The sequence below is a fragment of the Aethina tumida genome, chromosome 4, assembly GCF_024364675.1.
Source record: "Aethina tumida isolate Nest 87 chromosome 4, icAetTumi1.1, whole genome shotgun sequence".
Taxonomy (NCBI): domain Eukaryota; kingdom Metazoa; phylum Arthropoda; class Insecta; order Coleoptera; family Nitidulidae; genus Aethina; species Aethina tumida.
In genome coordinates this window covers 834978-850708 of record NC_065438.1, presented here as the reverse complement: position 1 = coordinate 850708, position 15731 = coordinate 834978, and the positions used below count along the sequence as shown (strand labels likewise).

The 15731-nt window shown below is 29.9% G+C and overlaps 1 protein-coding gene across 2 annotated transcripts in view; it reads right to left on the bottom strand.

The window, feature by feature from the left end:
* The window catches only part of LOC109601767 (putative uncharacterized protein DDB_G0277255), a 64814-nt gene extending 49405 nt beyond the window's left edge, over positions 1-15409 (bottom strand). The window contains exon 1 of one of the 2 annotated variants that reach the window (XM_049966774.1): positions 15275-15409. In XM_049966774.1, coding sequence (XP_049822731.1) covers positions 15275-15378 — 104 coding nt within the window. In that variant the 5' untranslated portion in view covers positions 15379-15409. The remainder of the gene's footprint in view (positions 1-15274) is intronic. The other variant, XM_049966779.1, reaches the window with a different exon arrangement.
* Positions 15410-15731: the final 322 nt, after the last annotated feature.

Here is a 15731-nt window from a genome sequence, read left to right as displayed (position 1 = left end):
CTTTATAATTTTAATGATAAAGTACAATAAAAATTAAACTGATTCAAACGTTTCTGTGTCATTAATCTTAAAATGAAAAATTAAATGAAATTCAATGAATAAAAAATAAATTTCTTCATACATTAAAGCATCTTTTTTAGTTATAGCTAAATCAACCTTGCTTGTGTAAATTCTCATATAATTATTGTGTAAATTTCTGATTGATTGTATGTTCAATATTTATAACATGTAAAACCAGGTTCAGTGCACTTTTGTAACATGTAAAAATATTGATTAACAACCTTGCAAATATTACTGACGACCGTTTTGATCGTTAATTACTACTTGATGCAACATTATAAATAATTAATAAACAATTAACTCAATTTTTTTGTGAATAAATTAGTTTCTACATCAGTCAGAGATAAACTAAAGAGATAAGGAAGTATTGATACGAGTAAGTGTGAGTTTGTAATTTTAAAATGCCGACAAAATAAATTGCTTAATACTGTTAGCAATCAGATTAAATCAGAGAGTTTAAATGGCCATCACATAAACATATATTTAAGCCACATTTTTGGTTTCGTTGAACCATCACGACGTGAAGTGAAATGGATTCTTTATGCCAGGCCATTTCTAATAATTTCACTAAATCAATGAACAAAATAATTCATACAATTTCACTGATACTTATTAATTAAAGACTGAGTGATATTTAAAGAATTAAACTGAATTGTGCAGTATTTCTTTATTTAACACTCCCAATCCTTGATTATTCAGATTTAATGCACATAAAGAATTACTTACTTTATTACGACTTGCCATTTGTCAATTTAATTCAGTCGGTTATACAATTTCGGCACAATGGAAAGTGTAAGACATTCAAGGATTAATTTAAAACACTATTGTTATATTTAGCGCCTTTTATCAGATTGTGAGCTATTATTCGTTTTGTAAAACACAGATCTGGACATGTGATAGAAGAAATATTCAATAGGTGAATTTGAAATGTGAATTGTTTTGAAATACGAGTAAAAATCTGGATTTAACGAGCAGTAAATCATTTTTGTAATTTGATACTGGGGAAACGTTCACACAAATTATCATGTAAACGAAAGAGGATAATTTCACTTTAATTACAGTTCCGGTATATACGCTCTTGTAATTTTGTTAATAGCAATTATTAATGCATCAATTGACATCTCTTAAAAATGTAAATTGTGCATTAATAACTGATATTGATTGGAGCAATTTAAATTGTTCATTGAGCTTTAAAGCTCAACTTTCAAAACATGTGTATATTTTTTAAATAATTTAATATTTTGTACGTGGCTAACAGAATTTAATATCGTAGAATTGTTATACACATAAATTTTTAAATATTTTTTTAATTTAAAAGTTTGTTGTCGAACAAAATATAGAACTAAAATCAACTGTGTGAAAATACATAATCGTAAAACACTGCATAACTGTAAGATCATGATCTCGTGGCAATTTGAAACTTGAAAAAGAAATAAATGTAGATTACTTTGCAACTGACCTGACACTGTTTCTTGTGGAATGTCGAGACATTCGTGTTGATCAAACGTTTTGCATAATCTGTTTAAAACGGAACCATTTTCAGTTATACTCGTCTGACTTTATATCATAATCGTGCCAAGTTGTTTTCCTTTGTAATTATTTATTACCATTATTTTTTGTAACTAATGACAAGTGTTCATGAAGAAATCTACAAATTAATTTATTGGAGATTTTTAAAAGCAATCAACCTTGAATGCAACTGTTTATTTATGTGTTTCCTGTATGCAAGAAGAGAAATAACACCATTTTCGTGCGGTGGTGAAAACTGCATTAATACCATTCTAATTAAGAGATTATTATTTAGTTCGTTTGTCGTTAATTGAAACTAACTGTTCTTTAATTAAACGTCGTAAAGAGAATCATTTTGATTAAACTAATGTGCAGTACTAATTGATTTTGAATCAAGAATGATAATTGGCACTTAAATCTAATAATTGTAAAGTGCATATCTGAGTTTTAAACACAAAATCTCGACATTCACTGAGTTGAGTCAACGAATCTTTAATCTACTAATAACTAGGATCAAAATTCAATTTATTAAGTTAAAAAACCTTTTTTTCATCAAATTATTGTCACAGAGAGATTCCCATTTACTTTTTATTTCGAAGAGAACCACCATAAATTGTTCACACTATTTCACGCAGAATTTTATTCTCTATTGACATAGCACACTATACGTCTAAAATGAATATTTACTGAGATGTAAAGTGTTTGGTATTTCCGTTTACTTTTTTATCACTTTAATTGCCAATACCAATAACTTTCTTATTTCGAAGAGCCATCAACATCATAAAACTTTTATATCTTTCAACGCAGAATTTATACTCTATTGTTTTGTTGTAGCTGCGTCTAAAATGAATATTTACAGACATATAACTAAGCCAATAAATTGTATTCATAGGAAAAGACAAAGCTGTTTTAGAAAAACCAGTAACATAATGCTAAAGCTGTGATTAATCCTCTATAAACTTGTAATGAGCTGAAAGGTTGTAAACATTTTTAAACCTATTGGTATAGAGAAGAGAAGGGGGATTTTTTGTGTCATCAATTATATGAAATGAACCAAATTATCCGTGATGATGGGTTCATAGAACGACCAATTATAATTATAAAAGAAGAGCTATTGTATAAGTTTATAATACTTGTTTTTTACTAATACATCTTAATAGCGTGTATCATCACTTTTTTTTAAACTTTAAACACCTCCATGGTTGAGAAAAATGATTTTTCATTTCAAGGACAAAACTCATGTAGCGTTTATTATTTATTATTTTTAAATACTATCTATTCACATAATAGTTTACAGTTGCGTAATATTCATGTGTTGTGTTTGTACTTAGTGCACATTAAATAACAAAATCCATGCCATAAAGTTATATAAAGTCAAACAGTGTAAATTAGGAGGGATAAACAGACCATGCCAATATTTAACATTCGCAAATTAGTATGATGGTATTTAGTGTGTAACGTAACTGTTACTTCGGTGCATAAAACAGATTCGGTAATTAAAAATGTGTATCGATAACTACCTCCTCGTAAACTTCCTTTCTTTAACAAATGCTGTTATTTCTTATGTATACAATAAGTAATTCCAGCAACATAATGGTTCAGTGAAAACGTAAATGAACTTTTGATTTGAATGCTAGGATGAGTTGTTGCCGTTAAATCATTACTGTAACTTTTATTTTCGAAACCGGCGTTAGGTTTTAATAAAATAATACAGTTGGAATTTCAATAATGGATTTGTTGCACTCCAGGAAAAGAGAACTTGATGCGCCGTGTAATTTAATAGACAATAACCTACAGTAAAATAACTTTCAATGAAAGATATCTTAGAATTAATAACGTAGCAAACTCATTCGATTAATGTACTACTGTATTAATTACAACTTTACATTTTAATAGGCAACAAAAAGTTGTTCTAAAGACGCCGTTTAGCTGCTGGGATTTCCTGGACCGTAACAGTTGTTGGTTCACTGTCGCTTATTATTTATTCATCATGTCAAAATTTTGCCTCGTTAAACAACTACAGTTCAGGCTAACGGCACACGTAATTAAATTATCGCCATAAATGTACCAGCAAAACTATTTCATTTGTTTGGTTCACAAAAAACTTATTATTAAAAGTAAAAGCGCCACGAACTACTTGACCATAGCTTCCAACAATCGCTTTGGCTTTTTTAATGGTTGTTACTACAAACTCTTGGTACAAGAAAAAAGTGAATGTGTACGGTTTTCCGCTTTTTGTTCATTTATTGATTTATTAACAATGGATGTGGTTGCATAAGAAAGGAAATGTCAAAAATGTATTATAACATTTCAATAATATGTCGTCAGTCCAAAAGTCCTTTCTTTCAAACAAAATTTATGTATTCAGTAAGAATATGGCATAGTCATTTTAATTGTTGTTTTTAAAATCTCAAATTCTGAAAGGAATACAATTGTAAAAATATCTTTTTAATGTTAAACAAATAAAATGTAAAAAATTAAACAAATTTCTTGTGATAAAACGTAAAAACTAATTTTTAATATAATTTTTAATTCCAGTTTAGATTTATTAATAAAGCATTTTTGTGAAATTTAGTATATCACATTTTGGGGATATAAAATTTAAAATTCTTGAATATATAATATTGACAAATTTAATTTTTGTACCTTTTGAGAAAATATTTTTTATTAATAATCAAAGTTATATTCCAATTTTTGTTTAAATTTTGGTTATTATTAATATTAATAAATATACGAGTTTTGTTTCTGTGTATTTCTGCTTCTGGCACCTAAGAATAGGCAACAAAGTAGACAACCTGTTATCTGTGTTGCCTGCTAGACGACGTACGTACGAGGCACTTTACCTGTTAACTACTAATTGTGAATATACTGTTTTTCACAAATATGTGAAATTCTGCTTTGTGTTTATTATTATTATCATTATATTTATTATTAATAATAATTGCATCATTTTAAACAACAAGATTGAGGGTTTATGAAACTTATAATTTTAAAAATATGGCGAATGCACTTTATTAACAAATTAGCAATTCCTACATAAATTTTTTATAAAGAAAATGTTGAATGTTTGAAAACTTTATTTAGTACCATCTTTATTAATAGTCAGACATTTCATCCGAAATAACTTCTTGAAACCTAATACTTTTGAAAGTATCATTTGAATTAAACTTATGAATTGCATTTAAAACTAAAATTATCACTTTGTTAGGCGCCTCCAAGTTCGAAACTGTCATAACCAACCCAAACTTGTATGCAAATACCAGTAACTCAGGTCCGAAACTTCCAAATTGCATTTATGCAATGCATCTAAAGTAAACACATTTTAACTCCCCGAAATTAAACTTACGATCCATTGGAAAACTGGCGGCGTTATCTGAAGTCAAAACACTCGTAAAACGGTCTGACGAACTTTACTGTCGTCCGAAAGTTTACGTCCGGCTTTTATCTTGCAAACCGATTCCGGAAATGCCGCATTAGTCCACTGGTAATCTGGTGCGATCTACGTTTTATGATTAAATCGAACGCGATTTAGATACGGAAGAGTACGGTCACCGAGTATCAAAGGGAGATATCGGAAAGGATCTCATAATTGTATGAAGACTTCAAAAGGACGGTGTATGCGAGTATTGTAGCAGATAATTCTAGTATCATTTTTAGCGAAGCAGGAAATACATGTAACTTGAAAGAACAAAATGTTAACTACTTTTGCCTTTTTATTTTTAGACATTTCATAACGTAACACACTTCACTTCTTTATGAGTAATGTAAGAAGGACTGTAATAGATAAAGTGACATTTGGAAATAGGTCGTTATTTATATGGAATTGTAGTTTTAATTATTAATTAGTTAGAATTACAATAAGTCAGTTCAATTATGGTACGTTTTATTTATTTTTCAGCAGCAGTATAAAGAACATATTAAAAATTTCTCTAAATAAGAAAGTTAATAATATTTTAGATTAAACTTTACAGTTAGAGGCATATACTTTAAGTTTATTTCGTTCTCGTAATAGTCATAAAATTAATGACTAAATTATTTTTACCTATCGAAATTGTAGGAAATATTATCATAAAATTTTATTCAAATCGCCGTTATTTTGTGAAGATAGCAAGTGTAGAACTATTAGTTTGCTCGTTGTGTGTAAATGGCAACACTTATAATACACAATATCTGCCTCTGTAAATATTAACTCTGGTACATTGCAGTTTCACTAGGGTTGTTTAAATATTTAATAGATTAATACAGTTGTACTTGAATCTTAATATCTAGCAAATGTTATATTTTCTCAATTATTTCACAGGACTTTAGGAACAACAACAATATTTAATAAATTACTGGTGATCTTGGATAATAAAATGAATTTTTTTAGATAATTATTGAATAAGCTGATTAAAAATGTATTTTCAAGAAAATCCACGGAGGAAATAAGTACAAAAAGAAAGATTAAAACAACAAAATGAAGCTCTTCCAGCTTTAGGATATAATAATTTTACCACAAATATAATAGAGACACTTAAGATGTACTCTTTTGTTATTTTAAAATTTACCTTTTAATTAATTAAAATTCATTAACGATTTCGAATTAATCTTCATTAATAATAAAATAATGTCATTTTGTTATTGCAATTGAATGCAAACATATACAATGACTAGAAAAAAACATACATTATTTAATCTACTATAATATTTTATGATTTATTTAATGACTGAAAATTAATTATATAAATTATTTTACGAACTGAGATAATATTATAAAAATAAAATAATAATAAAAGAGTTAATGGTTATAATCAATGTTTATTAACTTTTAGAACTTGATGAGAATTATAAATATTTATGTTTATTTATGTTTTTATTCATATTAAGAATTTATTACTTAATAAATTCTTAAGTATACTTAGAGTAGATAGATAATGTTACTCCTGAATCCATTGGACAAACGTCTCTGATTTTTAGTGTAAGGTAATAGACATTACTTAATAAAATATAACTACACTCAGTGGCATAGAAAATGCTACACAAGAATCTTTTAAACAGATTTCTATAATTTAATAAAATACAAATACATTTAGTGACATAAAAAGTAGCACACGAAATCTTAATGCTTAAAAAAATAATTTATTTATAAACAGCTTGTTTTATAAGCAAAAACATACAAATTGCCACATGTCCACATTTCAAATTTTATTTAATTTAGTCTTTTTTAAAATTTAGACCTTCAAACACAATTATATTATTGGTAAATGTTAAAATCTAATTTTATGGGTTTATTTACACCGTGAAGAAATTCAATAATTCACAATATGCAGCCTTCAAGACAAATTGCCAATATTACACATTTAAACCTCAAAAAAATCATGTAAACAATGCACGTAGCACAATTATTGGCCGATTCAAAAACAATAATTACTATTTTACAAGAACTGGTTTTTGCCGGCAAAAATTAAAAGCACGATTAATTTTTTTTTCCAGCTCAACAATACTCTCACCTTGTTAAGAATGCAGTGGTCGTTTTATCGTTTGCATCGATATATCTGTAAACGTGCGCATTTCCACCTTGAACCAATTAAACGTAACTCGAGACTTAAATTCTGTTGTGACTCAAGTCGAAATGGCGATAAAATGGGACTGGGAGGAAGTTTCGATTTTCACTTGATTCACAATCGACGGCTGCATACCTAGGTTTCTATTAGTTTTATTTATTCCTGCGTTGTTGCAGACCGGACATGATTGTAAATTAGTTTTTTCCCTTTAAAATATAATAACAACTAAAATATAATTAACAGGCGGCATAATTGCGTTTGTCCAGGATTAACGCAGGTTACATATGCAAATTTCGAAATAATTGCGGGATGGCCACTTAAAAAAGCATTTATAAGCATCATACTTTACTTAATTAGGAATAAAAATTTGTATTTACAAGCAAATAAACTACTAATGTGCAATAATAAAAAATAAATGAAGAGAATGATTTATGAAAATAGTTTAATTTATTTCACAGTTAAGTTGTGATATATAAATTAAATAAAATAATGAACATGAACTAGGCGAAGCACCTAGTCAAATAAAAACAAAATAGATAGAAAATCTGGTGTTAGTTAATTAATTTTGTCGTTCAATTATATTTTTGTTTATTGGGTTCTTAGTTAACTTCGTGTAAAATTATAAAAAATTAATATTTAGCATTTCTGATTGGCCAAAACATACAGTTTAGTGAGTATGGAAGGATCCACGTCCTAATTTATATTATTCCAACAGGAGGATTTTGCAAAAGTTAGACTAACTTTTAGGGCACGATTTTAAAGTATATAAATAGACTAATATTCTTATAACATGAAATTTCACGGCATCTCCATAGGGGAACTTCTTCGGAGGGACCCCCAGGACCTGGGCACCATCTCCATAGGGATACCTTCTTCAGGGGGTCCCCCAGGACCTGGTGCATGGACGTCATCTCCGTAGTGGAGACTTCTTCAGAGGGTCCCCCAGGACCTGGGGCATGGACAGCATCTCCGTAGTGGAGTCTTCTTCAGAGGGCCCCCCAGGACCTGGTGCATGGACGTCATCTCCGTAGTGGAGACTTCTTCAGAGGGTCCCCCAGGACCTGGTGCATGGACGCCATCTCCGTAGTGGGGTCTTCTTCAGAGGGTCCCCCAGGACCGGGGCATGGACACCAATGCCATTAGTGGTGACCTTCAGCGAATTCTCCAGGCCATCAACCTCCGAAGTGAAGACCTTCGGCAAGCCCTCCAGATCCTGAGCGGATGGCCACACCGTCCTTAGCGTGAGCCTCTCACCAGGTCTTGGGGAAAGGGCCTTAAAATAAAGGTATGGAGACCTACCTGCGAGGTGTGAGAGCCAGAGAAAGTGGAACTGCATGGTTTAATATCACTTCACAATGTTCACTCCGAAACTTATAAGGTGGAACAACTCCTCCGTGGGCTTGCTGAGTCGCACCGAGTCCACGACCACGACAAGGTGGATCTATCCCGGTGACATTTTTCGCCAGTATTCCAGCCTTTTATATAAATTTTTCACAGCAACATGAGTGAGATGTTTCTATTGTAGTTAATAACTGTTTTACTTTGATATTTTATTAATAACACATTTATAAGTTTACGCATTCCTATATAAGTAATAAATATACTAATAACATGCAAAGCTTTACTTTAATCCATAACCATTAAACATAACAGTTTTCCCATTTGGTTGAGATTTCAATTCTTTCATTGAAAAATGAGTTTGTAGGTAAGAAATTTGTATATTCAAACATTAATTATGTATCACCATTGAATATTTTATGGATTATCAAAAAATTCTTCACCTAATAAATTTATAATAATATATCTGCTATATTTCGTTTAATTTAAAACATAATTGAAGATTTTACACAAATTAATAAACAATAAACTCCTTTCACGTCCTTACTTGAGTTATATCTTATTAGTTTCAAAATTTATTCTTAGTACCTCCAAATTTACTTTACTGGGGGTGTCCCAAATTGGTTGATTTTGATATGAATATTTCCAAACCAGACACACAACTACAACATTTAAGGTTAACACTTTTTCTTCCCACATTTGAATAGCAGTAACCCCGCAACTTCTGTGCAGGATTCCACCAGTTTCTTTTAAATTCCCTCCGCCGGATTTATTTTAGACACCGACGCCAGATAACGAGCATCTTTATCTGCATACCTCCTTTCAACTAGACTTTTGTACCGAACAAAATTAATAAATATCCCCCGGTATGGCGGTTCGTTAACGAGCGAAAATTCTTACGTTCCCCGACAATGGCCAACATTCCGGCGTGCATGTATCAAACCAGTTTTCAGTAAATAGATTGAACGTTTTTATTTCGCTTGTGCAAATGAAGGGTATTTAACTCAGGCAAGGTTATATTAATCTCAAGCCGAGAAAAAAAATTACGTTTTGATAGACTTGATAATTGCCCCTGGTTATTTTTCTTTTTCAATCGGTTTTTCTTGCCACCCAAGCTTTGAGGCCGCCTTGCAAAACGTATGTGTAGATGATATCGTTTCCTCCAACTGCTCCTTGTGTTTTGTTCATTCGTATCAGCAGTCTATTTGTGCGTAGTAATATAATCAAATCATTTAATCGTGCATATCATTATAAAGTCGACAGGTTACCATTTGTTTAATGAATTATAGTTTCCTTGATGAATGAAACTATAAAATTATATTAATGCATTAATTATGCTGGAAAAAGTCAATACAGGATCTCGACATTTTAAACTAACTTGTTTTTAATGTAATTTTATTTAAAATGTTATAAATTCACAATAGTTGTGAATGTTCTTCTCTAGAAGAGAAGAATGTAATAAAATAAATATTTGTTTTTTTTCTTTGTTTTATTGATACATTGGACGTCTTTTATACAAATATCTGTTACATGAAAACTTATAATATTTATAAGAAGGCACTTGTGGTTTACTCGATACCCTCTCCAACCCAACTTTCTTATACTTAAGTAACATAAGCTCCATACAAGCAAAGGCATCTTCCAAACTATCATGTTCTCCCGACTGTATTTGCCTTTTCAAACACTTCGAAACTAAATACTTCAAGGATGCCTTCCTTGTCTCTGAAAAGGCGAACACTTGAGACGTATCTACAATGTTGGTGTGACAAATTCTTATCCCTATGAGATCATTTTCAAGGGCATGTCCTATGATAAATGTGTCCCTATGTATAATTGACAGCACCTCAGCCTGCATCGTGGTGAAGCTCACTGCGTTTTTCATGTGCTCTTTAGTTATCCCAGAAAAACGGGTGTTGAAATCCACGATGGGGTTAATGGGTACAACATACTTGTTGTAAATTGGTTGGCCCAGAACGTCCACAATAGACACTTGAGCCACTTCCAGTCCTTCAGTCGTGTACACCATTTCACAGTCCAAAGCCAGGACTGTAGGTCTTGAAGCACAAGGCCCAGTTGACTTGAAACCATCATAAGAAAAGCTTTTCGACTTCTTGGGGACGTGACATTGGGCTACAGAACAACCCTCGGTGAACTTACAACAACTATATATTTGTTGTCCAAGTAGAGGTCTTCCCCAATGGTATACACAGGGGCCATCCTCCATTTTCATGTTGCATCGGTTGCACGTCCTTTCTTCGTGTGATTTCCTCACACTTAGGAAACGGCGGGTCCAATCTGGGTACCCCAGTTTTCTCATGTCCTTGTAAGTTAAACGGTTTTCTTTGAGGTACGACATGAAGGCATTACTTGCTACGAAAGCCATGGTTGTTTTAATTGGAACTTGAAATTGACGGGAATATTCACAATTGTTAACTTAATTATAATGTTTAAGATATTACTTCATTATATATAACTTAATATACCTGGAGTCGTACCTGAAGTAGATTAAAGATATTAATTTTTATTGGTTTGATAAAAAATCAGATTGGATTTAAAAAGATTAACCATGGACACTTAATGTTTAAAGGTATTCAACAACAGATATTTTTATTTATTTTTTAATTTTGAAACAACATCTTGGTACCCATAAAATATTAAATCATAAATAATGATTTAAAATTAACATCTTATATAATATTATATTATTTATTGATATTAGCTTAGGTCACTTTAATTACCATTAAAATTAAAATGAATTTGGTGTCGCAAAATTAATACATTTTAAGTAATAACTATTATTTCATAAAAGGTTTAATAACATAATGTGGCGAGGGCCACAAACCACGTTTTATGGTTTGTTGTTTAATAAATCATAAATCAGATGACTTTTCCTTCGGAGTTAAGCCTCAGACACATTTTGAAAGGTGGTCGGTTAAATAGGTAGGTGAGGCGTCCCAGTTTTTCGGGGCTAGGTATTTTTATTGATCACATCTCTCAACTAGTAGAGAATGCAGTCAAACGAACCAAACTAGAAGATGGTCCATGCCCTCCGGCTACTCTCTCGTTAGGGCTTGGATATTATTATTAATAACTGAACCAAGGGCAGTTACCTTGACACACAAGTAAAATTTCATTAAGTTGCTTATGGTGCCCCGTTTATAAATAAAAGTGAACCAATATTTAAATTCTAGGAGAGTGTTTATTCAAATTGGAGGCGTAACAATCGTTAACTGATGAATATGCAGAAAACGTTGCACAAGAAAAATTAAGTAATGTTTGCCGTGTAATTTACTTCACACCATCAAACAATCGGCACAATTAACAAAACTAACCCATACTTTGATCACAGTTTTTATTTAAATTAGGGTTCGATCGTTTGTTAGATGTTACAGGCCGCAAAATTCGTTTCCATTCGAGCGAACGTCATACTCCAGATAAAAGTATCTTTTTAACATGTAAAACACGCTCGACTGTAATTAAAAAATAACAGTGGTTCTACATACGGTATCCACATTTTGGAGTAAATTACAGAAGTATGTGACTAATTAATAAAGCAAACAAACCGGAGATTCGGGCTGTAAAATTAATAAAAACTATATTCATATATTTAATATAAAATTACTTTTGTTTAAATGTATAATTATAGTTTTTATTAACAAAATTTAGTAATGAATTAAAAATATTTAATCAAGATAAGAAAATATTTGTCTTTAAATACATATTTTTAAATGTGGTAAAGTATTTACTCAACAAAATCTGAAATATTAAGTCATTAAATATTTTATTTATATTTATAATATAAAATTCGAAATGTGTATTTAAAGGGTGTTTGAAATGTAAATGGAACATAAAAAGCTTGAATATGAGAAATAAACACAGCTGAACTGGATTTTAATATTAAATTTAATAAAAGCAGAAAGGGATATATATTTTTAAATATATATTTTAATTGATGCAGTTATTTATGTTGTTACGAATATAAAAAATGGATATTATTTTTATATTATACTTTATAGTAATTACTAGATATTGATTATTTTTCAATTTTTGTGAAAATTAAAGTACATATACAAATATAAAATTACTCAAAAAATGGTTGTACTATGTTAATTTAATTCAAATAAAATTATACAGGATATTAAAAGAAATGTCAACTAGAGGTACAGATGAATTTTTTTTATGTTCTCATATTAGACACACTTTCGTTACATTTCCTTAATTCAGTCGTACACAAACGAGGGAACCGTGATAATTTCGAATTGCCACAACGAGAGTTCCAGATTAACAAACGAATTGATGATTTTCTCATACGTGTGTGTGCAATTTGATTATTTCCATAACCATGGGAATTGCATTTTTACAGTTGCATTTCGCAAACCGCAACGATCATTTTCCTACCGTTACAACAATTGCCTTAACTTGAGTTAATTAAAATTAGATCCAATTATCGTTGCCATCACGTATTAATTTGTGGCTCGGGAGGTTATCATTAACTTCAATTATGTTCCGAAATAAATAAAACTAAAACTCGTATAATCAAATGTTGTAGAGGTGAAATTATACAACTTTCTTTACCGGATTTAACAAAAAAAAATGTAACGTACAAAGGAAATGACTGTTCTACATTTTCCATTCTTCTTAGCAAAAGTGACACGAATATTATACGCAGAGCAAAAATTAATTCACATAATTGACCACATCTTTACTATACTAGTAATAATCACCAAGGGTAAATGTATAATTAACAGCAAAACAAATCGTGCAGTGGATATTTATTAGTAATAATTTCACATTGGAAAATTTTTACGACAGTCAAATTGCCACGTTCGTATCTAATAGAATGTTAACCGTTCATCTATTATTTAATCGTGATAGATATTTCGGTCTAAGGCTGGCCAAATGACATAAATCATTTTTGGACGTGGCCGTTCTATAACAAAGATTTTGCTTCAGTTTAATTAACGTTAAAAGAATTAATTGTTGCTTTTTTAGGTCATTTTTTGGCCAATCAATTGTTTACCTTTGTTTACTAATAAATGTCCGAAATGGAGCTTAAACTGTGCAAATGCATTTTGTGTCTCCCTAAATTTATTAATTTGACACACATTTCTATTATAACTAAATGAAAGGAATTGGTATTGAAATAATTAATTTATTGTAATAAATCAAATTATTCTTTCACTGTGGTCTAAATACATAATAGGTTTTTAATTTTTTTAATTGTAGTCACAGCTCGTTCTATTGGTTAGATTTTTATGTTCACTTGAAATAAATTTTATAGTTCTTAAATAACAACATTAACCTTAATAAAACTTAATTGTTTTATTTATGTATTGGTATATTTTATTTTAATTTCAAACAGACTCGTAAATTAAAGGAGGTAATTAATATAAGATTTAATTGCATCTAAAACATTTTAATTAATTAAATTAAGTACCTATTTTTAATTTCTCAGTTTTAAGAATAAGTTTAAATACAAAATCAATTTATTTGATAAAAATATTAATATATTTTTTTAAATATAAAATTTCATGGATGAATTTTTAATGAATATCAAAGTGTTATTATAAAATATAAATATTTTTAAATGTGTTTAATTCTAAATTTTTAATTCCGGACCTTTTAATCACTAGAAAAAATTAATTACAAGGACAAAATTCATGTAAACTGGTTATATTTACAAAACATAAACAATGGGTAATTAATGTAGTAGTTTTATATTACATCAGTTGTTACAGAAGATAAATTCAAGGAAATAATATTATAAAATGGTATGATCAAGGAATTTGTTTTATTAAATATTACAGGTTTTTATGCAAAAAATTATTATATAGCTTGTGGCATTTAACAGATCATATTTAATTTCAATTCTGTGGATTAACAACAAGAGTCTAGTCTTTAAATGTCAAAGAAGAAATGTTAACTAAGATATTTCTAATATTCATTGGTTATTAAATAACCTAGTCATCATGTATAATATTGTAATTACATTCACTTAATGACTTCTAGTTTCATACACAAACATGGCAGTCAAAATCAAAATTAAACATTGCGTTTTGTTTTAACATTTGTCAAAAAGAAAAAAATCAGAAATTTTGTAAATTGCTAAAAATTGAAGCTTCTAAAATAAGTATTTAAGTTTGTAACAGTTAATTAAGTATCAATTTTTTAGATTATGAACTGTGAATTAATATTTATTAAAATATTGTTTTTCCTCAGTCGAATATCTTTAGGCAGTATTTTAATTAATTCATTCCTGCCTTCCATTGTTTTATTTATTCTGTACCATAGTCTGTATTGTACGTATTTTAATTGTTTATATTGTTATTATTTTGTATTTGAGTACTGTAAATCTGTTATGTAAATTTTAATTAGTTAATAATAATTATTAATTATCTTTATTTGTTTAATATTAAATATGTAAATATATATTTTTTTTAATATTTTTAAAATTAGGTATTAATATTCTAATTTTACATACAAATGTTTCATTTTTGTTCATTCCACAAATTGTTTTTCTAATATTAAAATGAAAGCTAACCTATTATTTTAAGTTACAAAGTAAAAAGTTAATTAGTTCAACGGAGACAAACGGCATTACAGAAATGCTCAGTTAATTTATTTTAGTGAAGAATTCAATCCACATAGTAAATTTAACCCGTTTATTGTCAATTACTTCCTCTGGGGCACATTTATGGCCGAGTCCTCGACCAGAGAGCCATTGTAAGTGACTTACCTCCCCAAACCACATACATATCACAATTCCACACAAAATTTATTTCAGCAACTTAATAAATAATTGATGCACAAAATAGAATTCTTACCTTTTGCCGGCCTCCTCCGACGGACAATAAACAGTGGCGGCGTTGGCGATGCAATAACTCCTCTTCTTCTTCCGTTTGATGCACAAAACACTGGTCGATAACATGTTTGCTCCGGTACGATCGCACAACAATCACATCAACAGGCGCACATAAATCGAACAATAGAACTGAACCAACATGCGGGGATTACGAGTCGATCAATTTCGTCGGGTCCCATATACGGAAGTTGCCAATGAACCAAGACGGGACGGGAAAATTCTGGGCACGCATCATTTAGTAACTTCTTTTTCAAATTGATTACCAATTAAAAGAACTTTATCTGCGCAATGGTCGGCCTGGAACAAAAAAAAAAAGATGCCAAAGCTTCAGAGTGTACACTCGAGTGAACTGTCTGAATGGGTTTTAATCGGGCAATTAAAATTAAAAAGTTTTACGGCTCAATCGTCTAATGGGCCCG